The 26,685-nt window shown below is 38.3% G+C and overlaps 1 protein-coding gene across 8 annotated transcripts in view; it reads left to right on the top strand.

Annotated features, from left to right (window-relative positions):
- Positions 1-26,685, top strand: part of MYOM1 (myomesin 1) — a 161,579-nt gene that overhangs the window by 71,054 nt on the left and 63,840 nt on the right. For all 8 annotated transcript variants that reach the window (XM_032309700.1, XM_032309701.1, XM_032309702.1 and 5 more), the window contains 8 exons: positions 1,521-1,609; positions 1,722-1,784; positions 5,792-5,956; positions 8,093-8,254; positions 14,779-14,920; positions 17,793-17,992; positions 19,693-19,749; positions 24,897-25,021. In XM_032309700.1, the coding sequence (XP_032165591.1) occupies positions 1,521-1,609; positions 1,722-1,784; positions 5,792-5,956; positions 8,093-8,254; positions 14,779-14,920; positions 17,793-17,992; positions 19,693-19,749; positions 24,897-25,021 (1,003 nt within the window). The remainder of the gene's footprint in view (positions 1-1,520; positions 1,610-1,721; positions 1,785-5,791; positions 5,957-8,092; positions 8,255-14,778; positions 14,921-17,792; positions 17,993-19,692; positions 19,750-24,896; positions 25,022-26,685) is intronic.

The following is a 26,685-nucleotide window of genomic DNA, read 5'->3' as shown; positions in this document are numbered from 1 at the left end:
TCCTTTTATATACTTCAGAGCTTTTCTTAGAAATTAGTGAGAAAATAATTTACATAAATAGGCATTTATATTTAATGATCCTTCCCCATTCCAAATCAATATTATCACCATCATCCTTTTTTGCCTTGAATCAGCAAAGGATGGAGAATGAGGTGAGTAGCAGTGAAAGGAAGCTGCACTGGGATAAATTCTCTCCTTCAGCTCCCCAGGAAGTGCAGGAAACTATGTACCAAGCCTATCAGACTACAGATGGAGGCAGGACTGGACATGGGATTTTTTAAAGCAAAATTCAAAGCAAAATTTAGAAAGCCAACCCCACATCAAAATTTCTGAGTCCTCAAACGTTTATTCTATCTCCTAATAGAGTTTTGAAACCCAAGCCTGGTTATGTAGATGAAGCAGTCCCACCATTTTCAGTTCACATGAAACCATGACATGCTGAGATGTCAAAGTAAAATTTATATCATTCTGATCAGAGCAGATGACACACGTGGTACTGGGTTTCAAGAAGGACCCTAGGGCCCTGGGACATTGGTCAAGCACTGACCTTGACCTAAAGGCACTTTAGTTCTGCCAGTTGGGGATACTACTGAGGCTGCAGAGAGCTACGTGGGTGCTTTATAATTAAATAGTTATGAGAAAGGCAACCATATTGTCCTTCCTGGAGTTCCATTGATGTCCATAAAATTTAAACGAGAAAGAATTTTTCACAAATGACACTAAATCCAGAAGGTCAACGAAGAACACAGACACTGGTTATGATGAGACACAAAGTGATCTGCTTTGAAATCTTAGCTTGTTCATCTCTGAGATCATTCTCTCTTTTACTCCATTATTAAACACATCCCAATTTCTGTATTATAACTTACAGGAACTTCCAGATGGCACTGTTATGTTGTGCTGTGGGCTGAAACTCCAAGTGTAACCTGAACCTTAGTTGAGTTGAGAGATAAATACCATATTTGTACTTTGAAGCTACAACACCAAACCACACATTAGACAGATCCAGATCCAGTTCGTAGCTCAGGGAGGCTGTGGGAGTCCTGCAGGAGAGGCTGTGTCTTTCCCTCTCAGTTGTTGCCTCCAGAGTGAAACTACCCCCAAGGGAGGTCAGCAGGAAGGCTGTACCCCTGGGGTGCTCTGGAAGGTTATCTGCATGGCCAGACATGTTCTGCTGTTGACACCACTTTAGACTGGTCAATTGTTAACACTATTCATGCTGTAATGTACATGCTCAACAGATTGTTGACATGGGGTGTTTTGGATATTTTAAATGAACCTGGACTAGGGTCACAGTGGACTGTAGGTGTCCTCCTTCCACACTGTGCTGCTGGCCTGAAACTGTAGTAGGTATCTTGTGTTATGTAAAATCCTGCAGGGAGCTGGATAGGGGTCAGCTTCATCAAAAGTCCCCCTGAGCCACATGCTGGTCAGTGATTTGCAGTGTGCTGTGTTAGCAAAGAGATCCTTGATAGAAGAGCTTGCAGCAGTGCTCACTCATCTCCATCTTGTCCTTTCAGATGTGATTTCGAAGACACTGCTCAGTACCGGGCCTCTGCGATGAACGTTAAAGGGGAGCTTTCAGCATATGCTTCAGTTGTGGTGAAGAGTAGGTTTACTCCCCATGTTTTATTCAAAGTGTATTTAAAAAAATTTTTTTTTTTATGGCTAAAAAATAAATCAGGAAGCAAGTTCACGTGCATTTCTGCTTTCTTTTTTAGGATATAAGGGAGAGTTTGATGAGACTCGCTTCCGTGCTGGGGTTTCCACCCTGCCCCTCAGCTGTAAGTTTAAAAATATATTTGCTAAGTGTCATCTCTATTTAAAAGACAGCAGCATAAGCCATTCCACAATGCTGAAATAAAAGGATTATTATAATATGTGCTAGTATGTGTATAATTGCTATTTACGCTGGGTTTTACTTTTTAGATTCTTTGGTTACTATTCTCTTTCTGAATATAACTGCTTCATTCCGGTTTTCTAAAAGCCCAGATATGATGGGCTAAAATGGCAAATGTTTTTAAGTCTTTCTGTGTTAACTGAAAAAGATCATGACACAAACCTGGGTGGGTGATTTAACCATGCTCACTACACCTCCCCCCAACCCCCCGCCCCACCCCAAGTCTGTCCCGTATCAGAGCGTCCAGGTAAGCATCACCTTCTGGAGAAATCCATGTATGACTCCCACTGCCACCCCCACATCTACTCAGTCAGGGTTGGGTGTCCCCGGTGAGACCACGGCACCTCTATCACAGCATCCACCACACTGAATGCTGTTAACTGGCTTACAAGCCACTTGAAGGCAAAGCTGGACCTTTTATCTCTAAACCCCAATTCCTGACACAGAATACAATGAAGGAATAAATAAGTACATTAATTTATGAAGTGCAATTTAAAATGAAATCTAGGGGCACCTGGGTGACTCTGTTGGTTAAGCACCCAACTCTTGATTTCGGCTCAGGTCATAGTCTCAGGGTTATGAGGCCAAGCGCCATGTTGGGCTCCACACTGGGCATGGAGCCTATTTCTTAAGATTCTCTCTCACCCACTCCCTCTCCTTCTCTGAAAATAAATAAACAAACAAGTAAAATGTTGTCTAAATGTGCTTTAATAATAAACTATTAAAAATACTCTTTTTTTAAAAAAAAAGATTTTATTTATTTGACAGAGAGAGATCACAAGTAGGCAGAGAGGTAGGCAGAGAGAGAGGAAGGGAAGCAGGCTCCCCGCTGAGCAGAGAGCCCAATGCGGGGCTCCATCTCAGGACCCTGGGATCATGACCTGAGCCGGAGGCAGAGGCTTTAACCCACTGAGCCACCCAGGCGCCCCTATTAAAAATATTCTAATCTGTGGTAATTTGTGAACTTCGGTCATTTCACCTATGTCAGAACATCTTTTCATAGAAGCAATAAAAGTAAAACCCTTAAGGTTGTTCAAATAATTCGATGCTTTCAGGGGTCAGACCGAGAAAGGTAGCCAAGCCTGAACTTATTTTCTGATTACTAAAAAATAAGTGATAGTTTTGAAAATGCTTGATGAAGATATTTTCTCATGTGTCAGTTTTTCACCTTTCTGGTTGGTTTGATCTATTTCATGGGATGGCTCCTAATTTTAATATTCCAAGTTTTCATTTTTGGTATCAATACCACGGGTGGTTGGGAGGCAATGATGGTAGGAGTGAAGAAGGAACACACCCCAAATCATGCTTTTCTCGCATCAGTTGATTTATACTGAGATGGAATAGTTGAAAATTCTGAACCTATGACTGACCTTCCATTGTCCCTAAGACAGGTTTATTAATTATTTATTTTCAATCATCTGAATGTATCCTGCTCCTTCCCCTGCCATATCATCATCCATATTTCTTCCACTTCTCGCTTCTCCATCAAACCAGGCTCTAAAAGCCCAGCTCAACCTAACTTCTCTAACTTCTTAATCTTTCAGATCTTTCTCTGACTGGTCCCTGAATTGAGTGCAGTTGTTCCTAACAAAGAACAGAGGGCTTTTATTCATTTACCCAACTTATATATTATGCATCTGCTATGGCTAGTTATAGGTTTAGGTGCTTGGAGTATGCTGATAAGTATCATAGATAAAGCTCCCTGCCTGTGGTTCTGTTTTAATAGTTATTATATACTGATCAGTTGTACCAGACAGCATACTAAGACATTTTGTTACATACAGTGGTTGTTTAACACTCTCTCAAAGCCTATAGGTGTCTTTTATCTGTGCTGCACAGATGAGGAAATATTTTTCAAGAGGTTAAATCATGAGGTAAGACCACACATAATGGTAGAGTAGGGACTTATAAGTTAGTCCTTCTAACTCTAAACCATATTCTTTTTTTTTTTTTTTTTTTTTTTTTTTGGTGGAGTGAGGAGCAGAGGAAGAGGGAGAGAGAGAAGGGGAGAGAGAATAAGCAGGCTCCATGCCCATCACAAGCCCAAGGCTTGATCTCATGACCCCAAGACCATGACCTGAACCAAAATCGAGAGTCAATTTTAGTATATGTGCTGCCGAAGCGAGCACCCAAAATCGAGAGTCAGATGCTTAACTGACCAAGCCACTCAGGCACCCCTCTAAACCATATACTAAAATAGGAATTGCCATTTTCTGTAAAGGACTCCTGTAATTGTAATTTGTAAACTAACTAACTTGTAAATTATAAATACTTTAGACTTTGTGGGCCGTATGGTCTTTGGCACAACTACTCAATGCCACCGTTGCTACACTAAAGTCACCATAGAAATGATGAATGAATGAGCATGACTGTGTTCCAATAAAATCTTATTTATGCACATTGAAATTTGAGTTTCCTATGACTTTGCACATGTCACATCTTTGATTCTATCTCAACCATTAAAAAATCAAAAAATTATTTCTAATGGTGCAAAGAAGGAGGCAGTCCAGATCCAGCTCACAGATTTGCCAAACCCCGATATAACCCATATCTCTATTTTGTAACCCTTATCTCTACCCATAGGCAGCTTTGGAGCCCGCCTGGCCTCCCAGACAACAAAGTCTGATTGAATTGTTTCACTTTTGATCTCAGTGGGACATCATCATTTAGAAATTGAGTAGATGGAAACTGTGCTTCAAAGAGTTGTTTCACTCTTGGTTAGTGGCTGCCAGAGGACACACAGATTCAAGGCACTATCATGTATTGCTGGAGAGTACAGCTTCTGGAAACAGCCTGCCAGGGTAAATCCTGGCCCTACAGGGTCATTATGGGCAGTTAATTCGCCCTCCCTATGCTTCTGTTTCCCCACCTATAAAACAGAGAGATGAGAATGGAACTTACCCAAGAGAGCTGTTATGAGGTTTGAGTTAATAGATATTTAACACTGGGAACAATACTTGGCACAAGTTGAACTCAATAAATTCTGGCTTGCATTTTCAAATTACTTCTAAGAGGCGTTAGGAAGAGAGATGAAATATCAGAGATGGGCCTAAATTCTAGAGTCAAGGCAGCTATGGGTTTGAATTTCAATTTCACACATAATACCTTTGAAACCTGGACATTAGTTGTGTATTATTTTTGTGAACCTCTCCATTCTCATCTGAAAGAGAGGGAAAAAAAATGTGCTGTGGGGTTTTTGTAAGGATTAGACAACATGTCAAGTTCAAGTATGTGGCATGGTAAACTGTTAACAAGTCATTTTCCCAAGCTCTTTCCCTTGAGAAAAGAAGAAATAAAACCTGGGAGGCTTTTTGATGTAGGTATTCACTCAATCTGTAAGTAAGATATTTTTAAGAAAAATATTTTTTAAAGTCACAATATTATAAACTTTTCAGTTTAAAATTTCTTATATTTTTTTTTCTCACTCAGATCATTAAAAACACTGAAGCAAAGAATTTTTCCATTAAGTTAGAAAACTCTGTTTTTATGAGTAATTGATATGGCTGGTTTGTCTGGAGAGTACAGTGGCTGAGTTTTAAATGAACTAGGAATCTAAAAAGTACATATATTGTGCTAAGTATTTAAGTCTAACCTAAATGTGGTATTCACTTACATCCTGTGTGAGGTATTATGCCTGCCCCTTAAACCTGCCCCTTAAAATTCTATTCATTGCAATAATAAAAATAAATATTGAGCTTATCTGACCAATGAAGCAAGAATTTCCATTTCACATCATAATATATGGGAATGTGCCATGTACTTCTTTATAAGATTTAATTTTTTCCCAGATAACTCTTTTGATCAGTGTTTGCTGTGACCACTTATTAAAATGCTAGTGTCTCTTTGATGAGAAAAAACAAAATTACTGATGTTTGTTTTTGTTGTACCCAGTTGGTGTGACCCCTTATGGTTATGCATCCAAGTTTGAGATCCACTTTGATGACAAGTTTGATGTGTCTTTTGGAAGAGAGGGCGAGACAATGAGTCTAGGCTGCCGTGTAGTTATCACTCCTGAAATTAAGCACTTCCAGCCAGAGATCCAGTGGTACCGAAATGGTGAGCCTTTATGATGAATTCTCACTTAGGTTCTTATTCACCAGATGGGGAGCAAACGGGGCTTGGCACCAGAGCACAAGAGTCCATAGACCACAGACTTGTTTATCAGAACTGACAGAATCTGGACATTAGAAGGCATGACCTACTGGACGTTGAAAGAGTTTTTATACTTATATCAAAGTAGCAGGACTTTTGTAACATATTTGCGGAGGTTGTAATTTCTTATCACCAAGTAATCTGTGGAAAGGATGACAAAAAATGCACTTTTGTAAATTACTTATATATTCATTTTATAAGTTAATATTATTTCGTAAAATTAAGGGAAGTCCACTGAATCCATTGGGACTGTGGAGCATGCCCACTGACCCCTCAGCATGGTGGGCAGAGAGCAGTGTGCTCACTGAGCAGTTGGCCTGAACTTCAGTTGTGCACCCCAGTACCTGGAGCAGTCTGGAGCATCTGGGTCCAGACCGAAGCCAGTAATGGCAAAACCACTGTGAATGGGGGAACATGGCCCCAAGGGAAGAGGAGGAGCTCCAAGTGGGGGCAGCATGGGAACCTGTAGTCGGAGCTTCCCAGCCTATCTGTCCTTCCCCAGAGCTCATTGCTATGCAGTCTGCACAAATACTAACTTACTGCCCTGAGCATCCGGACAGGAACTACTAGCAAGCAGGCAGTAAACTTTGTCAGTAAAATATTATAAAGTAAAAATCATGTAATAGAGACATTGCAGTAAAGTATATGAGGCAGTTGTTGGAATTCCGTAAAAAGAGTTTAGAATCCCTGGTTTTGAAAACTGCTATAAATGTACAGCAAATATTCAGAGGCTTAGAAATGTAAATTACATTTAAAGATTGTCACATTTGATGAAAAAGAACACTATTTTCATATGAAACTGTGAATGAAGCAGTATTCACAAGGAAGATAATCTTAAAATTAATTTTTCCTTGTAATTGAAGATACAGCGATAGAATGCATGAACTGACACATGAATTATAAACAAATCATTTTCAGCCTCTTGTATACCTTCCACAATTTACTGAATATGATAGAGAAAATATCAAAATATTATTATGTAAAATTACATTTAAAATTAAACTCAGACTTATGTGAAACTGATCTACATAAAGTCAAATTTTCTTAGAAATTTTGTCCCCTAAGCATCATTAACTCTAGAGTACTAAAATTTATATTTTGAAATAATGTACCAGAAAGTTAACCAATGTAAATGTCACAAGAATTTATCTATATAATTCTCTATAGTATAAAACTATATAATATTTTAAGTATGTAATATCCTAATAGCTATAGTAATAGTTGCATCAGCAGCAAGATCCTTCTCAAAATTAAAAATTATCAATTAATTTCTGATCTTGAATTTGCAAAGAGTGACTGACTGAGGTTACTTTTTTTTTTTTTTTTAAGATTTATTTCTTTATTTGGGGGGAGGGAGTAGTGAGGGGAGGGTCAGAGGAGGAGGGAGAGGAACAAGTAGACTCTGCCTGAGCACTATTGTGGGGCTCAATTTCATGACTCTGAGATCATGACCTGAGCAGAACTCAAGAGTTGGCCACTCAACCGACTGAGCCACCCAGGTGCCCCTCAATTATACTGAGTTAAAATGAAGTTGCTGAAAGTATAAATCTGATGACCTACTTGAAAAGCAAGCCTGAAATATCTTATCAATCAAGCTATTACATTAATAAAAATTATTTTTGTATATAAAACTTATTGTGAGAAAATATTTTTTGCCAATTGTGTTACCCCAATTATATTTTATATAGAGTAAAATATTTTTGGAGGAAAAAGCCTTATATATTAGTGTCTGTAACTGTATTTTTTCTCTGCTTTTTGAACAGGGGCTTTGCAATTTCATTTTGCACTGGACCCTGCAGATTATGTATTTGGCCCTGCTCCCTTCGCTTCTGATATAGTATTTTTTATCAATGTAAGCATGGCAGAATGGCTCAAATCCCTAGAGACTTCTACTGACAGTAGACTGAAGAGCTTTCAGTATGGAAGAAGAGGGAGAGCGAGAGGGAGGGAGGGAGCCAAAGAGGGGGGGAAGGATGGGAAAGGAAGGGAGCAATGGAGGGAAAACTCAGTTAATTTTCTTACTTTTAAAAAAATTTCCAGGAGCACCTATTTCTTCATCCAAATGGGTGCAAACACTTTGGAGTGGAGATCGAGCGACACTGACGTTTTCTCATCTCAACAAAGAAGATGAAGGCCTCTACACAATCCGTGTACGAATGGGAGAATACTATGAACAATATAGCGCTTATGTCTTTGTTCGAGGTAAGGCCCAGCAAAAAGCAGAACACCCAAGAAGGTTTAAAACACGGAGGCCAAGTCAATCTATCCAAACATGGTTTTTGTAAGATGAAAGAGCCATTTGAAAATTCTTCCAGAATACATGGCATAGAGTTGTTAACTTCCAATAAAATTAGAACTCCTATAAAAAGGTTAATCCTGAGGCACCAACCCAAAGCTACCAGAGCCAGACTGTGTTACTGTCAAGGATTTTCAGGATTCTATCCTCAGTGAGTTACCAGTGCAGCTCTTTACAGGTGTTAGAGTAGAGATGCTCTATCCCAACAATACAAAAAGCCATTTCAATTTACCGAAGCTGCCATAAAAGAGTGGTGGGCTACAGGGGACTTACTCTTTAATATCTATTCCAGGGAGCAATTTCATTATTTCACTCCAGACCCCTTTTTTATAGTTTCACCTTTAATGAACTAGGAAACAGGGTGCTACAACTTAATCCTTAAGGCAAGCTGTGTGATTTTAGGAGTCTTTCTTTGTTCACCTGTGTCTTGAATGGTTTGGCTCTCTACAAGTGGGGATATTATTTCTACATGGGATCGCAGCACATCTGGAAGACCACTGACACTTCCAGGCAGCAGGCCTGTTATGTGTTCTCTTCTGTGCTGTTAGTCAGGTGTGGCCACAAGAGGGGACACAGGAGAAGATCGGGAAAATAAAATTTATTGTACTTAGGGAAGGAGCAGAGGGAGGTGAGACCTTAGGCCATGACTTTTATTGGCGTTTCTGTGGGAAAGGGGAGGCAGGGCAGGATAAACAGTTTAGGATTGGCTAGTTTGAATCATTTTGGTAGACTCTAAGCTATAGGCTTGGTCCCTAGCAGCCTGCTCCCTGGCCCTGCTAAGGTGTGGCCTCCTAGGGTGTGCAGGCCAGATAGAGGAGGCACAGCTCTGGATTGGTAGTTTGCTTATCAAAGGCCGGCTCCTGGCTGAGTGGCTGCGATCTCCAAGAATTGGCTAGCCCTGGGTGTGTGGGGGGGAGGGTAGTGCCTTCGCAGTCAGAAAGGCTTTTAAGGTGTCAAAACATCATAATATACAGAAAACTAAAGTATAAACAATATAGGAGACTTACTAATTTTTAAAAAGTCTTTTGTGTACTAAAGAGAATCATAAACTCATAGGAATTTTGATCAAAATGGAACTTTAGAGGTCAGGTGTCCTTAACTGGGATCCACAGACTCTCAAAGGGTCTGATTAAAATTGTATTTCAATATATTTAGTTTCTTTGGCAATCTCATGTATGTTATTTTATGCATTTGGAAGCATTATTTCAAGAAGGGGCCTCTAGACTTTGTCAGTCTGCCAAAGGCTGGCTCAAAAAAGTTAAGATTCCCATTCTAGTCAAATCCCTTAATTTTAAGATGCAGAAACTGAGGTTCAGAAAAATAAAGTGATTTACCAAAAAAAGCCTCACGGTTAGTTAAAAGCAAAAGTGGATCTAGGATACAGGTCTTCTGATGCCTAACCTAGGATTTTAATTAGGCTAAGCTGATGAAACAAAAAAGCTTATTTCTCCCCTATGTCTATCAATTCAGAAATAGGGGCGTGGTTCAGAGTCCCAGGTCCCATCTACATTGTTATTCCATGGTCCCCATGGTGCTATCCTGTGTTCTCATCCCAGCCTATGGGAAAAGGAGAGAGAGGAAGTGGATGGGGACGTGCAGAGTCGTATACATCACTTCTGCATGGTGAACGCTTAGCACAGGCACATCTCACAGTGAGGGAAGCTAGGGTGTCATGTGTTCAGCTGAGTGGCCATGTTGCCTACTGAAGCTGGGGCTTCTAGTACTAAAAGGAAAATGGATACTGGGAATGGTTAGCAGCACACAGCCCCCCAGGGAACAGTAGTAATTGTGGAATTCTGTCCTAGAACAACTGATAAAGATACATGAATATTAAAGAGAGAGAGAGAGACATGAATATGTACATCATCTGAAAATGTTTTAGACTTTCTACAACACAAAAGTATTGTGGGCAAAGTCAGATGTCAGGGTGTTAGCCTCTGGATAAATCACGTGAAGACAGACACACTGAAACTCATCAGCGAGTAAGTTTATGTAGACAAACCACCTGGAAAAATCTGGTTAGATAAGGACTGTATCTCTGGTGATTCAAGAAAAAAACCTTAATTACTTATGCCTTGGCGATTCTTTCATGGGCTTTGTCTAGAAACTCTGATACAGTCTAGGTTTTCTCAGTAACATTTCTCCATGCCTATATCCAGAATTGTGGCTCTCCACCAGATTTAGAGCAGGCTTCACATTATTGACTATAGACAGAGAGATGGCATCGAAATTTGGAATTTATACTTAAGCTAGTTTTCAAATCTACAAAATAAGGAAATGGAAAGATTCTAAAATTGATCAGTTTAGGGTAGAGACCAACAAGTGGAATTGCTGGGTCACATGTTAAATTTGTGTTCGACTTTTTAAGAAATTGCTAACATGTTGTTTTTTGGGTTTTGTTTCGGTAAAGATTTCTTTTTAAGTGATCTCTATACAAAATATAGGGATTGAAATCACAACCCCCAGATCAAGAGTCTTATGCTCCACCACCTTGGCCAGCCAGGCACCCCAAGAAATTACCATTTTGTTTTAAAGGACACTTTATGTGTTTTATATAAACTTATGTGAGAGAACTGAGAAGATAAATGGGAAAGACAAAATTGGAAAGATAAATTTCAGTAATTGCTTTGTGAATTTACGAACTTTTAGAAAAAAATGTTACTTATAAGTTTATTTTAAATGATATATTTTAGATTCTTTTTTTTAAAAAAAACCTTTATTGAAGTATACTTGATAAACTGAAAGATCCACCTATGTTGAGTAGACAGTGCTTTAGAGTATTTACAGAGGGTGCAGTCATCACCTAGCATCCGTTTAAGAACATTTTCATCACCCCTGAGGGTTTTCTTTGCCCATTCCACACTGTCATTCCCAGACCAGCCCATAGGCAACCACTAACTTACATTCTGTCTCTGTTTGCCTTCTTTGGACATTTCTGGATATGGTATGTGGAATTTTATATCTCTCTTCTTTCAGTAAAACATCTATTTTGAGGTTCGTTTATGTTATAACACATTTTAACAGTTTGTTCTTTTTTATTGCTAAGTACTACTATTGCAATGTATGGAGAAGACTCTTTTGGTCCATCCATTCACCAATTGGACAGTTGGATTGTTTCTACTCTTTGGCTATGATGAATAATTCTGCTATGAACATTTATGTTCATATTCATGGATGTATGTTATTATCTCTCTTGGGGAGAGACATATAAGTGGAATTACTGGGTCATATGTTAAATTTAAGTTTAACCTTTTAAGAAAGTGGTAACATGTTGGGTATTTTGGTAAAAATTTTGTTTTTAAGTAATATCTACACCCAACTTGGGGCTCAAACTCACAACCCCCTGATCAAGGGTCAGATGTTCCACCACCTCAGCCAGCCAGGAATCCTAAGAAATTACCGGCATATTTTAAATGACACTTTATGTGTTTTATAAAACTCTGTATACATTGAACTGCATGACACCATTTCAGTGCATTTTTAGAGCTCAGATGTTTTTGCTGCTCAGAAAATAGCTTCTGCACCAGAATGATCAGTGTATAAAGCACTGTGTCTGCAGAAACCCATTCCAGAGCTGCACATATTTTATTACATAGGTAGTGTGTGTTCTTTGTAAAAAAAAAAAAAAAAATTAGATCATGTAAATAGGCAAAGAAAAAAAAGAAGAAAGAGAAAAGCTATTCCAATGTTATTATTTTATTACATATTTTTCTAGACTTATGTATTTTGTATATTCTTTCCTCCTCTACCCCTTCCACTGCATGGAGGGAGAGAGATGATAAAGTGGTAAAGGACAGGCTAGAAATGTCTTGAAAAAACAATTACAAATGACAAATAGATGAAAAGGTTTTCACTAGTAATCAAAGAAATGAAAATTGAAATGATGTAACATTTTTATCATATTGCAAAGATTTAAAGGATTTTTAAAATCCACTGGGATAAAGGAATGAAGGGAATAGCACTCCTGTCCATTGCTGGTATCAATTGTTTCAACATTTCTCAGGATGTTTGCTACTATGTATCAAGAGCACATCCATCAATTCTAGTTCTAGGAACTGAAGTGGGCAAAGGTAAGAAAAATGTATTGGGAAAAACTAGAAGAAATCTAGATACCTACCCATGGGAGTTATAAAATAAAGTATAATAAATGCTCCATGTAAACAACAGAATACCACACAGCAGTGAAAACAAATGGTGTATATCTATTCTTACTGATATGGAAATACATTAACATGAAACTATATAGTCCAATCTTGTTTTTATTTAAAAAAAATCACTTTTGAGCTTATAAATATAGAAAAAAATCTAGAAAAATCTAGGCCAGTATGTTAGTAGTCGTTGTCTCTGAATTATGAAATTAAAGAGGATTTTAACATATTTTTTGATTATCACTTTTTATAAGAAAACACTGCTTTTATACTAAAGAGAATAGAGTTACTTATATTTCTAAAAAAGTTATTACTGGCTTGTGTCAGAAGGCAAAATATAGAGTAGCAGTCTAATCTTTTACACAGTTAATCAAAAGTACAAAAGTTTTGCTTTTTGGAGGGTTGGGAAAAAGGACACGGGCTAGGAAAAGGCCTGCCGCTGGCCAAGTGGGAGCAGTGGTCAAGCGTTCTCCAGCAGCTGCTGAGAGCCAGGAGCACAGATGTGTCCCAGCATAACACAGTATCTGGATTTGGCTTCCAGCAGCTCCTACACAGAACCTGTTTTTAGAAAGACTGTTTAGCTTACCCTAAGAATGGCATGGGCCAAGCAATGTTATAAATATGCTGAAAAATGGTTCCCTGGATTCCTACTGTCTGCCACGCTCTGTTACATACTATGGATAGTCTGAACCAGGGATTCCTTGTTGTTACATTTTGGGACTGTAGCAAAAGAACATGGATGGAGGTTGCCAGCTGTCTCCTCCCAACTGAGCGGCTTTCTAGCATCCTTCTTCTGTCACTTGAGGCCTATTAACCTCAGCATCTCTACCCCTTTCTAGTTCTGCTCTAACTTCACCATTAGTAGGTTCTCCCCCACCCCCAATCCAGTGCTTTCAAACCCTGGAAGGGAAGAATTTTCTTCCCACCGAAACGCTCGCTTTTAGGGTCCATGATTTAGTTATGTTCTCATATAGTACTCATGCCAGAGAAGTTGCCTAAAACACTTTCCTACAGGTTCGTGGGGGCAAGAGACAGAATATTCAAAACCAAAGTGATCTGAGCTCCTCACAGGCAGTGCAAACCTATCCCAAATTCAGAAGTGCACAAATATTTCTGCCTTAATATCAAATGGCTTAGTAATTCATAAGAGTTACAGAAGTATATAGCTCATTATAAAAGAAAAGTGTTTATACAGTCAACAGAAGTGTTTTCCTTGAGATGAGTGGTTCCAACACGTCGCAGCCTCCTCTCCGGCCAACTGCAGTTATGAAGAAGGGGACCAGAGGTCAGGAGAAATTGGCAATGTGAACCCCACCTCCAGGAACCCTGCCTCTCACTGAAAGGGTTATTGACCGATTATTTTCATCCCCCTTGGCTCTCCTCCTGAAAACATCTCTGGTTCACTCATTTAGCTGTGCCTGAAGACACTGCTGAGGAAACCACTGTCAGAGGATCTCATTTCATAAACAGTCACTGCCCTCTCTTGTATAATCCTGAACTTGTACTAAACTCTGATAAACTAAGCTCAGATGTGGATATTGCATCAGAATTCCTTTCGCAAGTGTCTCCAGTCTGGGAACAAACATTTGATTAAAGTGAATGTTTTCTTTTCTCTCCCAAAATGGGAGTGACCAGCAGAGGGAAGGGCGAAGCTTCGTGGTTTTTATTTGTTCCCCTTCAGAGAGGTTGGTATTTCTGAGTAACGCTGTATGCTAGATATTTAAGAACAGACTTTCTGGCTCAGCTTCCCTTATTAGACTTTTCTGCTAGTGGTTCCTATATCTCCATATTTATTTCCTTTATTTTTTATTTTTAAAAAAGATTTTATTTATATTTGACAGAGAGAGAGAGGGAGAACACAAGTAGGAGGAGCAGCAGAGGGAGGAGGAAAAGAAGGCTGTCCACTGAGCAAGGAGTTGATGCAGAGTTCAATCCCAGGACCCTGGGATCATGACCTGAGCTGCAGGCAGATGCTTAACTGACTGACTCCTGGGCGTCCCATATTTATTTTCCTTTAAAACATTTTGGGCAGGCGAAGGCCATGAGGCAAAGGTCATGGATTCTTTTTAGAGCCCTTTCTAACATAATGTTCTTTGTACTGATGATGAAAAGCACACATTGTCATGTTGGTAAGCAAATTCTAAGACCAGAACTCACTCTGCTTGGGCCAAAGATGTAGCTACTATGGGTGTGGTAAGAAATGTGTGCCCTAAGCTGGGGATCGCTTGACTGTGATAGATCTTGTCTGAGAGGTTTAAAGGGATCCTTCTGTACCTCCACAGATGCTGATGCAGAGATCGAAGGAGCTCCAGCCTCTCCCTTGGACGTGGTGTGCTTGGATGCCAACAAAGATTATATCATTATCTCTTGGAAACAGCCAGCTGTGGATGGAGGGAGTCCTATTCTGGGATATTTTATTGATAAGTTAGTACTTAGTCTAGTTCCAGTTTGAGTGATTTAGTCATAGAGATGCATGCTTGACTTCTTCCACCATTTCTACATGAAATATTTTATATTCTGATCTCCTCCTCTTTCTCTCTCTCTGTCTCTTGCACACACAACCCTATCTATTGACCTAAATTCCAAAGATAATTTTTGAATTTGACTACCAATACGAGTCACTTATTTGGCAAGAATGCTATGAATGTGTAGACCTTTTAAGAGGCCACTTTGGAAACAGCTTGTGTCCAATATATTTAATGTCTACATTCCTAGTATGCCAGTAATTTAAAAATATTAAATAATTGAAAGAATAATACTTTAGGAATATATATATATATATTTTTTAAAGAATTTATTTATTTATTTGACAGAGAGAGATCACAGGTAGGCAGAGATGCAGGCAGAGAGAGAGAGAGAGAGGAGGAAGCAGGCTCCCTGCTGAGCAGAGAGCCCAATGCGGGACTCGATCCCAGGACCCTGGGATCATGACCTGAGCTGAAGGCAGTGGTTTAACCCACTGAGCCACCCAGGCGCCCCTACTTTAGGAATATTAACAAAAACTTATTTATTTCATAGGGTGTGGTTTCAAGTTAGACAAAGAAATAACAAGTATCAATAGTATTAAATTGTGTTCTTTCTACAATTTTTTCTATTTACGTTCTCCAAAACTTAGAACCTCTGATATTTATAGTAACTGGGTCTTACACATTAATTATCCAGTGAATTTGGACAATACAGACAACAAATTTAGATTATCAACCTAAATACATTATTATCTGACTTAGTTTCTATTCAAATAGTTGCTCCAATTCTCTTCCATTTTTCAGTAATAGAATCTAATTGTAGAAACCACTAGGGACAAATAATCTGTGCCACTGTGGTACAACAGGTTTGTACCAAGGTGTATTAAACCAAATATTTATGGTAATAAGTAAATATATGCCCATTGGGCTCAATACCATCCAGAGAAATTTTTATAATAAATCCTATACTATTTAACCCTATACTAAATACTTCCACTTTATTTTGTCATTCAGTAATGATGACCTGTGAAGTTTTTGGTAGATTTTTTTTACATCCTTAGAGACTGCTTTATTGTCTTTGGCAATTTCCGAGGGATCTGCAAACTTAATCAGTGTAAGACAAGGGACAATCAGAAGTCCATTTTGCTCTGTCACAATAAAAAATAACCATATTGCAGCTAATATTTATTAAGCATTACCAATGTGCATGACACTGTTCTAAATACATCACATATATTAACCATTAACCATAACCACCATTTGAAAGGTAGCTACTCTTATCATGAGTAGGAAACAGTTGCTGGCCCAAAGCCACATGCTAGTGAGAAAACAGTAAGTTACCTAAAGTCCCACAGGTAATAAGTCGCAGAACTAGAATTCAAATACCAGCCTGGCCATGTATTTGTGTTTCTTTCTGCTCCAAAATGCTGTAGATATCTCCAGAGCAGCTACATTCCCCCCTTTCTTTCTGCCCACATGAGGGTTGGGAAGCACACTATAGTATCACTGGGTCACCATGACAGCATCTGCACCGGGAGAGAGGAGGAATCTCTGGAGACAGGGGCAGCTTGAATAATCATCGTAGGCCTCTCAGCTCCCTCCCAAACCCTACACTTAGCAACTCCAGAATTTCTATAAAGACAAGATTTAAGGGTTGGTGGGGGGCAGGGATTGAAACCATAGTACATAGCACTTTACATAAGGTTGAGGAAAAGTCTATTGTCTTTATCAAATAATGGAAAGGTGAGGCTGAGGAAGCAGAGAAACCTCTTGCCCTGATCACCTTTGCCCTGCCATTAAAACCCGTCCCCCATGCGAATTATTTGGGAATTAGACATGTTAGACATGGAGCCATCTTGGGGCAGTGACATAAACTAAATTTCAGTGCTCTGCTCATAAAAACTGATGAGTTAGTTAATCCTAAAGCTGTATAATTTAAGCACAGGCTGCAAGCCCCTCACCCCCTGCCGATCAGGCCACTAACATAATATGAGCTGCCATCTTCATCTCCAGGATGTGACCAGTCTATCCCAGACTACTGTAAAAGCACCTCACCAGAAATCAGAGGTTCCAAAGCACGTAATCTCTCCCTCCCAGGTGTGAGAGTTTCCCTGCATCTCACCAATCTCATCTGTTAAGAAACAAATATGTTACAATACTCTCCTCCCCCTTCTACCCACACAGCATGTAATGATCATCAAGTGGGCTCTTTCCAGGGGTGACTGGCTAGCGCAGTCTGTAGAGCATACAGATCTTGATCTCAGGGTTGTGAGTTTGAGGCCCACACTGGGTGTTGAGATTACTTAAGAAAAAAAAAAAAGCATGCTCTTTACTGTATGCTACAATATAAATAGGTATATTTAAGGTGTTAACTAATTCAAACAGCTTTATTTTTAAAAGAAAATGTATAAAGACGACAAAGAAGTCACCAATGGTGGAACTGAAGACATCAGCCAGGGAGATGTTTGGAGGATCTTTCCATTCAGTCTCTCCAATGTATAGATTGTACATACCTACCTGTTGCTTCTGTTTCTCCCCCAGAAAGTTCTTTGGCTTAGCACACTAGGCCCCTCAGCTGCTTGCTTTTAGGGAGTTTAAAGGAAGTATGCATGTTTAGGAAGGATCTGAGGTATTTTTATTTTTAAAGAAGACACATTGCAATTGAATAGAACTGAGTGGATGCAGTTAAGTAACTATTGAACCACACACTTGAGCTGGGTATGTTATGGGGAGGTCTGAAGCAATTGGTGGGGGAGGGATTTGCAGATTTGGAGCTATTAATTTAGTCACACTTCTTTTAATATAATTGCTGACCGCTCTCTTTCCCTTAGGTGTGAGGTGGGCACAGATAGCTGGTCTCAATGCAATGATACACCTGTGAAGTTTGCTCGTTTTCCAGTCACTGGGTTGATAGAAGGTCGTTCTTACATATTCCGAGTTCGAGCTGTGAATAAGAATGGAATAGGTCTACCATCTAGAGTTTCTGAGCCTGTGGCTGCTCTGGATCCAGCTGAGAAAGCTAGACTTAAAAGTAAGCATTTTTCAATTTTCAGGATCTTCTTGAACCTTTTTGTCATTGTTTTAAGTAACTACAATATATCTCTTTGCAAGGTTATTCCTCCCCCCTTCCACTAGAGGGAGAAGAGACTAGGAAATCCTTTATCTATCAGACTATCCTAGGGGGGAAAAACGAAACGAAAACCAATTTGTTTTTAGACTTGTCTCTTCACTAAAGGCTTTATTTTTTGTCTTATTTTTATTTGATTCAGAAAACTTTTCCTTGTTAAACTGAGTTCTGGGCATTCTATTTGAAATGAAATATGATAAAAGCCTGGGAAGCATTTTTATTTTTTGTTAGCACACTCCAAATATACTTTTCTTTTAATTCTTAATATTATAAGGTAAGTTTCTTAACCTAGAATTTGCCCCTTAGCACATTAATACTCAACCCAGTGAGCATCTTTATATCAAAGGAAAAACACATTTTTACAACATTATATCTCTATACTTGAGTTACCGTATTAGACAATCAAAAATAATATTTTCATATATTTAAATTCCACATCTAAACGTCAAAACCATGGTACCTGATTTATGCTCTACATTTATTTCATGGGAACCCATATGTATCCTCAGTAATAGAGACCATAAAATGACATTAAAAGATTGTTGGAAATTAACACTTCAGACCACACTGGATATTTCAAACTTGACTCTATAGACATTTAAGCTAGGTAAGTATTTGTCATGGCGGGGGTTGCTATCCTATCCTCAAGGGGCAAAATCATCGTGGTTGAGGACTACTGGTCTATGTCATATTTGCAGCATTATTCTTACCTTAGGTACATGTGTGGCATTGTAAAAAGCTAAGTAAAAAACCTTTCTCTAGGGACTTTTTCTAATCAAACTCCTTGATTGCCTGATTTTTTTTGCCTGCTGTCTGACTTCCCTCCCTCTTTCCTAATTCCAGCTCATACTTCATTTACTCCTCTTTTATAAATTCCAATGAAAATAAGGTTGAGTTTGTTTGAGTTGAAAATAGGTTATCTTGCAAATCACCTTTCTGTTTTTGTATTAGCTCTGGTGAAAATCTGTTGATAAAGCAGGAGTTAAACCATTCTCTCTATCTCTTACTTGTGGGAACACAGCAATGAATTTCCTCTTCAATGAATGAATAAATAAAATGAATTTAAATGGATTTTCCTCTTTTCCTGCCCATTTACCCACTTTCCTTCCTCCAGGTCTGAACTGGTTTCTTTTGTAGATAATACTTTTCAAAATATAATGGAAAGAAATTGCTTTCATTGAATTGTACTGTAGGATTAGCTCCCCTCTCCTTTTTTTGGCTGCATTATTACACATAAATAACTACTGGGCTTGCAGTTGTTCCAGAAACATTTCTCCCAAATACATGCTATCTCTTAAGGAGAGATGAGAGAACTTACATATTTCCAGAGATCTATACTGAACAGTAAATGAACTTAGGTTATTTACCTTGCTTGTGAAACTACAGTTCCAGAAATGTTGACTCCAAATAGGTGGGCTCTGTGCTCTATCAGATTGTGGGTTCCTTGAAGACACAACACCATATATATGCTCAGTAAGATTCATTAGGAAAATATGTAAGTAAACTAGTTAATCAAGCCAATTTGTGGCTACTATGGCCAGTTTATGAGTGCAGTTGAAACCGCATTTATGAACTTTGTGATTTTTACATTTATCTCTGTTCAGGTCGCCCGTCAGCACCTTGGACTGGACAGATCATTGTCACTGAAGAAGAACCTTCAGGTAAAAGCTCAGTTTTCCCCAGATACTGTTGCCAGTGTTTTGCCATGTGGTTTAGCCTTTATTATGAGGTTAAAGTGTATATTATTTAAGAAATTTTGGGAAGAATATCCTGAAATATGTAGAGATCATAAAGTAATGTATATTTTCAGAGAATCACTGTTTTTAAAAAAGGTTTATTGAAGGGGGTGCCTGGGTAGCTCAATGGGTTAAAGCCTCTGCCTTCGGCTCAGGTCATGATCCCAGGTTCTTGGGATGGAGCCCCACATCAGGCTCTCTGCTCTGTGGGGAGCCTGCTTCCTCCTCTCTGCCTGCTTCTCTGCCTACTTGTGATCTCTGTCTGTCAAATAAATAAATAAAATCTTTAAAAAAAAAAGGTTTATTGAAGTACGATTGACATAGAGTAAACTGATTTCTGTAAAATGTACAATTTGGCAAATTCTCCATGTGTATATACCTGTGAAGCTGTCACCATGATCAAAATAATGAACATAACCATCATCCCTAAAATTTCCTCATGCCCCTCTGTAATTCCTTTCTCCTGCCTCTGCCCATCACCAGGCCATCACTAATCTGTTTTCTGTCACTCTAGTTTGCGTTTTCCACACTCTTAAATAAATGAAATCTTACTCGTTTTTCTCCGGTTTTCTTCACTCAGCATAATTATTTTGAGATTTACTCATGTTGATGCATGTATCAGTTCAAGTTTGTTTTTTATCCATTTACTGTCAAAAGCTTCTATGAACATCCTTATTAAGTGTTTGTATGGACTTATGCTTTTTATTTTTCTTGGATAAATACCTGGGAGTTGGACAGATAGGTCATATGGTAGTTGTATGTTTAATTTTTTTTGTATATGTTTAATTTTTTTTTTTTAAGATTTTATTTGTTTGACAGACAGAGATCACAAGTAGGCAGAGAGGCAGGCAGAGAGAGAGAGGGGGAAGCAGGCTCCCTGCTGAGCAGAGAGCCCGATGCAGGCCTTGATCCCATGACCCTGGGATCATGACCTGAGCCAAAAGCAGAGGCTTTAACCCACTGAGCCACCCAGGTGCCCGTATATGTTTAATTTTTAACTGCCAACTGTTTCGAAGACGTTTGTACCATTTTACATTCCAATCAGCAGTATATGAATTCCATTTGTTCCACATTATCACCAGTAATGATGTTTCATAGTGGGTGCATAGTGGTTTTAATTTGCATTTCCCTAATACTGTTGGAAACCTTTTTTATGTATATTGCCATTTTTGCATCATATTTGAATCTTTGCCAAATCAAGTTTACTTAGATAGTTTTCCTGTTTATTCTAGAAATGTTATAGCATTAGCTCTTAGATTTCAATCTACGTTCCATTTCAAATTAATTTTTTCTATGTTATGCAAAGTAAGGGTCTTAAGTTGTTATCATTATCGGGATATTTTGCATATGGCTATCCAGTGATTTCAGCAATCAGTTAAAGATTATCCTTTCCCATTGAATTGCCTTGGCACCATTGCCAAAATCAATTGGTTGCATTTTTTTTTTAAATCTATTTCTAAAATCTCTGTTGTCAATTTTATTTTCTCTACACCAACCACACTATCTTGACTACTGTGGCTTTAGGTTGTTGTTGTTGTTGTTGTTTTTAAGCTTCCAGTTTTAAATAAATAAACAAACAAATAAATAAAAAATTTTAAAAGCTTTGTAGTTTTGAAATTAAGTAATATTTACTCCTCTATTTTTTTCCCCCCAAAGTTGTTTTGGCTATGCTGCCTTTGCATTTCCACATAAATTTGAAAAATCAGCTTTATCACTTTCTATAAAAAAAGCCTACTGGGATTTCAACTGAGTGTTTTATATCCGATCTTCTTGTTCTATCGGTTAATAGAGTATTGGTGAAATCTCTGACCGGATGGTAGATTTATTTTTTTCTTCTTGTAGTTCTACCAGGTTTTGTTTCATACTGTTTGAGGCTTTGTTATTCATGCATAAACATTTTGATTGTCATATCTTCTTATGAATTGACCACTTTGTTATTATAAAGTGACACTCTTTATCCATGGTAATGTTTTTTGCTTAGAAATCTATTTTGATACTAATATAATCATTCAAGGGTTTTTTTTTTTTTAATTAGTATTAGCATGGCATATACTTTCCATCCTTCTACTTTTGACCTATGTGTGTCTTTATATTTAAATTGTATTTCTTGTAGGCAGCATGTAGCTGGGTCTTGGTTTTTATCCAGTTGGGTAATCTTTGCCTTTTTATTGGAATGTTTGAACAATTACATTTTGTGTGATTATTGATACAGTTGGATTTAAATCTACCATCTTGCTATTTGTTTTCTATCAATCCATTTGTTTCCTTTCTCCTTTTTTTTCTACTTTCTTTTAGATTGAGTACTTTTTTATTATTCCATTTTCGCCATGGTATCTTATTAACTATAATTCTTTGTTTTGTCTTATAGTAGTTTAGAATTTTAATATATGTCTTATCACAACCTCCTTCAAGTAAGATTATACTACTACATGCATAGTTGTAAGAACTTAAAACAGCATTATCCCATTTTCCCTTTCAAGCCTTGGTGCTGTTATTGCATGGATTTTATTTGTGTATTACAAATTGCACAATACAATGCTATTATTTTGGTTCAAATAGTCACTTATCTTTCAAAGAAATTTAAAAGTAAGAAAAAACTTTTCAGTATTCACTCATATTTTTATCATTTTTGTTCTTCATTTCTTTGTGTAGATCTGGATTTCCATCTGATACCACTTCCTTTGTACGTGAAGCATTTCCTTTAATATTGCTTGTAGTGCAGTCCTGCTGATTATGAATAATTTTATTTTTGTATGTCTAAAAGAGTCTCTATTTCATCCTTCTTTTTGAAATAGATGTTCACTGGTTGTACAATTCTAGATCGACAGTTTTTCTTTCAGTACTTTAGAAATGATGGTCCACTATAGTGCAAATGTGCACTATAAAAATGACGTTGTTGGGGCACTTGGGTGGCTCAGTTAAGCACCTGTCTTTGGCTCAGGTCATGATTTTAGGGTCCTGGGATTGAGACCTGCATTGGGCTCCAGGCATTGCGCTCTGGACCCGCACTGGGCTCCCAGCTCAATGAGGAGTTTGCTTTTCCTTATCCCTTGCTGCTTCTCCTTATCCCTTGCTGTTTGTGCTCACTCTCAAATAAATAAATAAAATCTAAAAAAAAAAAAAAAAGAATGACTATTGTTATTCTTATTTTTGTCCCTCAGTATGTATCTTCTTCTCTCTACTGCTTTTAACAGATTCTTTTTGTCACTGGATTGAGAAATTTGTTTGTGATATGCATTAGTGTTGTTTCCTTGATGTGTCTTGTGCTTGGGGTATACAAGTTCCTTGGATTCTGTGAGTTTACAATTTTCATCAGCTTTGGAAAATTCTTCAGCATTATTTCTTTAAACGTTGTTTTTTTTCCTGTATCCCCTTCTTTCTTTTCTACCTCAGGAACTCCAGTTACATGCTACTTGAAACCAGGGGTCACTGATGCTGTGTTCATTTTCCCTTTCAGTGTATTTGCTTTGTGTGTTTCATTTCAGATACTTTCTGCTACTGTGTCATAATATTTTCCATGTCTTTATTTAACATGTTTAATCTTTGCCCTTTTGAACATATGGACCGTTCTTACAATAACTGTTTTTATATCCTTGTTGACTAATTCTATAATCTGTGACATTTTTGGTTTTGTTTTCATTGATTGATTTTTCTCCCCAGAAAGGGCTGTATTTTCTTGCTCCTTTGCGTACTTAATAACGTTTCATGAGATGCCAGACATTTTGAATTTACATTGTTTGGTGCTGGATGTTTTTAAGTTTTTATAAATGCTCTTGAGTTTGTTCTGGGGAAATGATTTGATCTTTCAAGGCTTGCTTTTGTTAAGTGAAATCAGAACAGACTTTAGCTGAGGCATAATTTGGCCATACTACAGAGGAAATAGCCTTCTGAGTAGTACTCTACCAGATGCCTGTGAATTAGGAGATTTCCACTCTAAATGGTTGGAATATGGACTCTCCCAGGTCCTTTGAGAGCTTTGAGGTTTATTCTCTTCAGTTCTGTTGTGTGGGTTTTCCTCCACCTCGGGTGGTTTTCTCACATTGATGTGCTAGTTAGTATTCAGGTGAGCACTCCAGAGGTACCCTCTGAACATCTCTGAAGCCTCCCTCTCTGTGCAGCCCTTTCCTCCAGTATTCATCCTTGTGACTCTCTCTGTAGGTACCTTCCCTTTCTGGAATTCCAGCTTCTTCTCCTCCACTTGGGGAGACTCCCAGGTTCTACCTGGGTTCCTCTTCCTGAGCTGCTGTCTTGAGATTCTCTCCAGACAATAAGCTAGGACAGTGGTAGAGCTCACCTAATCTGTTACTCTTCTATCAGGAATCATTGTCCTAAGCCAGCTAATATCCAATGTCTATAAATAGTTGTTCCATGTATTTTGCTTGGTATTTTAGTTATTGGATGTAGAGGGTCTAAAGTTTTGCCCTACTTACAAACTAATACGTTTCATACCACAGTTTCATTGATGTTGGCAAAAGATAAGAGATTACTAGGTCAGAGACAAAGGATTCTTTAGTCACAGCACAGTTAGACAGCACGAGCTTCCTGTTCTCATTACTTTCCTTTGCATTGTCCCCCCGCCAAGTTCCACAGGGTGGTAGGGAGCAGCACAGATGGATGCTGTACACACAGTAGATTTATGTTACATCTGACAAACCCTGTGCCCAAGCTTTCTCTGGAGAAGGGCATTATCTTTACTCTCCTGGTGAGAAAACAAGTCAACTTTCTGCCCTAGAAAATATACTATCTTTATATTCCAAGTTTGTTTGCTATCCAAACATCCTTGAAAAGATATTCTATACAAAGCTGATATAGGATGTATAGAAAGTATAACTTATGTCATTACTGTTTTTTAGGATCAGTAAGAAAATCAAAATTGCCAAGCAAGGAAAGTAAAATTGTGGCTTTGAATGAATGAATGAATGTTTTAGGAAGAATTTCAGAGATGAGGTAGTTCTTTATACTGTGGAGCAGTAATGAACTCTTTCTCCAGTGGGAGAGGAACATCTATGACTCTCTGCATATGCTGGTCTTCCCAGGGTGTGTGCTTTTCACTTTTCCTTGTTGTTTTTCAGAGGGTATTGTTCCCGGCCCCCCCACAGACCTCTCTGTCACAGAGGCTACCCGGAGCTATGTGGTGCTAAGTTGGAAGCCCCCTGGCCAGCGTGGCCATGAGGGCATTCTGTACTTTGTGGAAAAGGTAAGATCCTGGGATCAACATTATTACCTCAGGCCTCTTCTTAAAGATTTCTTTAAAGAAATAGAGATTAAATTTCCATTGCGTCCCGAACTCTTTAAACCCTTATAAACTATAAACAGTCTTCACCAAAAAATTGTATATCACATGGAACTTTGCCTGAAAGTTCAGGGGGCTTCTGGATCCATGGAGCTCACCCATAGTCTTCTAAGAGGTCCACAGACCCCAAATTATGACCCTTCTAAGCAGAGAAATGTTCCTGAAACTGTAGTTTGTTCATATGGCCCTGTTTTCTAGACACTCCCTTTGTCTCCCTTCCTCTAGTAATGGCTTTTCATTTCCCTACAACTTGTCTTCCGCAGTCAGAAATGAACATTCATGAGGGTAGATGAGCCAGAGGAATAAAAGTTATAGTACTTTCAGAATACCGTCAAAGAGCTGGAGAGTTAGAGAAAGTCCTTATGTGCTGCCATGCACTTGGCTAGTACTACTCCAGTGTAGATAGTAGTGTGGCATCAGGAATTACAAAACAGCATGAGACACTGGCTAGTGCTTTCTCTCAACTATCTTACAGTTTTATTGTAATTATGTTAGAGAGGGCAGCATATAATGAAAGCCTAAAATGGGTGGAATGATGAGAATTATATGTGAATCCATCATTTACCTGGGCAGCTGTAGTAAGTATTTCTACCCAGAAAATGGAGGTGAGCCACGACCTGGATAGGGTGTTATTTGTGGGAAGTGGCCAGTTGCAAGTGCAGCAGGAGGAATGATGGCTAGGTAAGGCCTCACTGCTCCAGGCAAAGGGCATTTAAAGAGAATTTGCTTAAAATGAGATTCTAATCCATTTGTTAAGAAAGTCTCGATTAAGATGTAATTGAAAAATGAAACAAAAGTAAGTTTATTTTATGTTATCTGTAAGAATGTTTACATTTTTATAACAGCCACGTACCATTTTATTTATTTTTAACACACCATTTTTTTTTAGAACAATGAATGGAACAATTGCTGTACTTTTTTGTGTGTACTTCGTTTTTATAAAATTTTGTGATAGCACAATAAGCTATCATTTACTTGACATTTTACTTTCATAGCAAAATTGTAGAAAAGGTCTTTATTTGGCAAATATCATGTAGCTCAGTTAGTTTTCCTAAGAGCTTTTCTCTTTCATCCTTAATGGTTTTCTGATCATTCAATTTCAGAACACCTACTAGGTCACCTTCCCTGGCAATTATTATAAGAGAATAGATATTGTAGATACATAAGTGTGTGCAAATATGCAAATATCTGCAAATCAGGTAACAACATAAAAGCAAAGATGACTATCTTTATGGCCTTTTAGTTATTTCAGATCCTCAGAGAAAATTATACTAAAACTAAATTCTAGGGTCTGTGGTTTTCCTATTTTAATTAATAAATTTATTAATTTATTTCCATGATAAAGACATTTAGTTCATATCTTTGAGGAGCACGCCTCACTTCTCCTGATCCCTAGCAAATTGGTAACAATAAATGGAGTATCTCTATAACATGCAATATGGGCATCTTTCAAAAGAGTCTGATTTTGGGCACCTGGGTGGCTCAGTGGGTTAAGCCGCTGCCTTCGGCTCAGGTCATGATCTCAGGGTCCTGGGATCGAGTCCCGCATCGGGCACTCTGCTCAGCAG

Source organism: Mustela erminea, chromosome 13, assembly GCF_009829155.1.
Source record: "Mustela erminea isolate mMusErm1 chromosome 13, mMusErm1.Pri, whole genome shotgun sequence".
Taxonomy (NCBI): Eukaryota; Metazoa; Chordata; class Mammalia; order Carnivora; family Mustelidae; genus Mustela; species Mustela erminea.
This window is presented reverse-complemented; position numbering and strand designations above follow the sequence as displayed.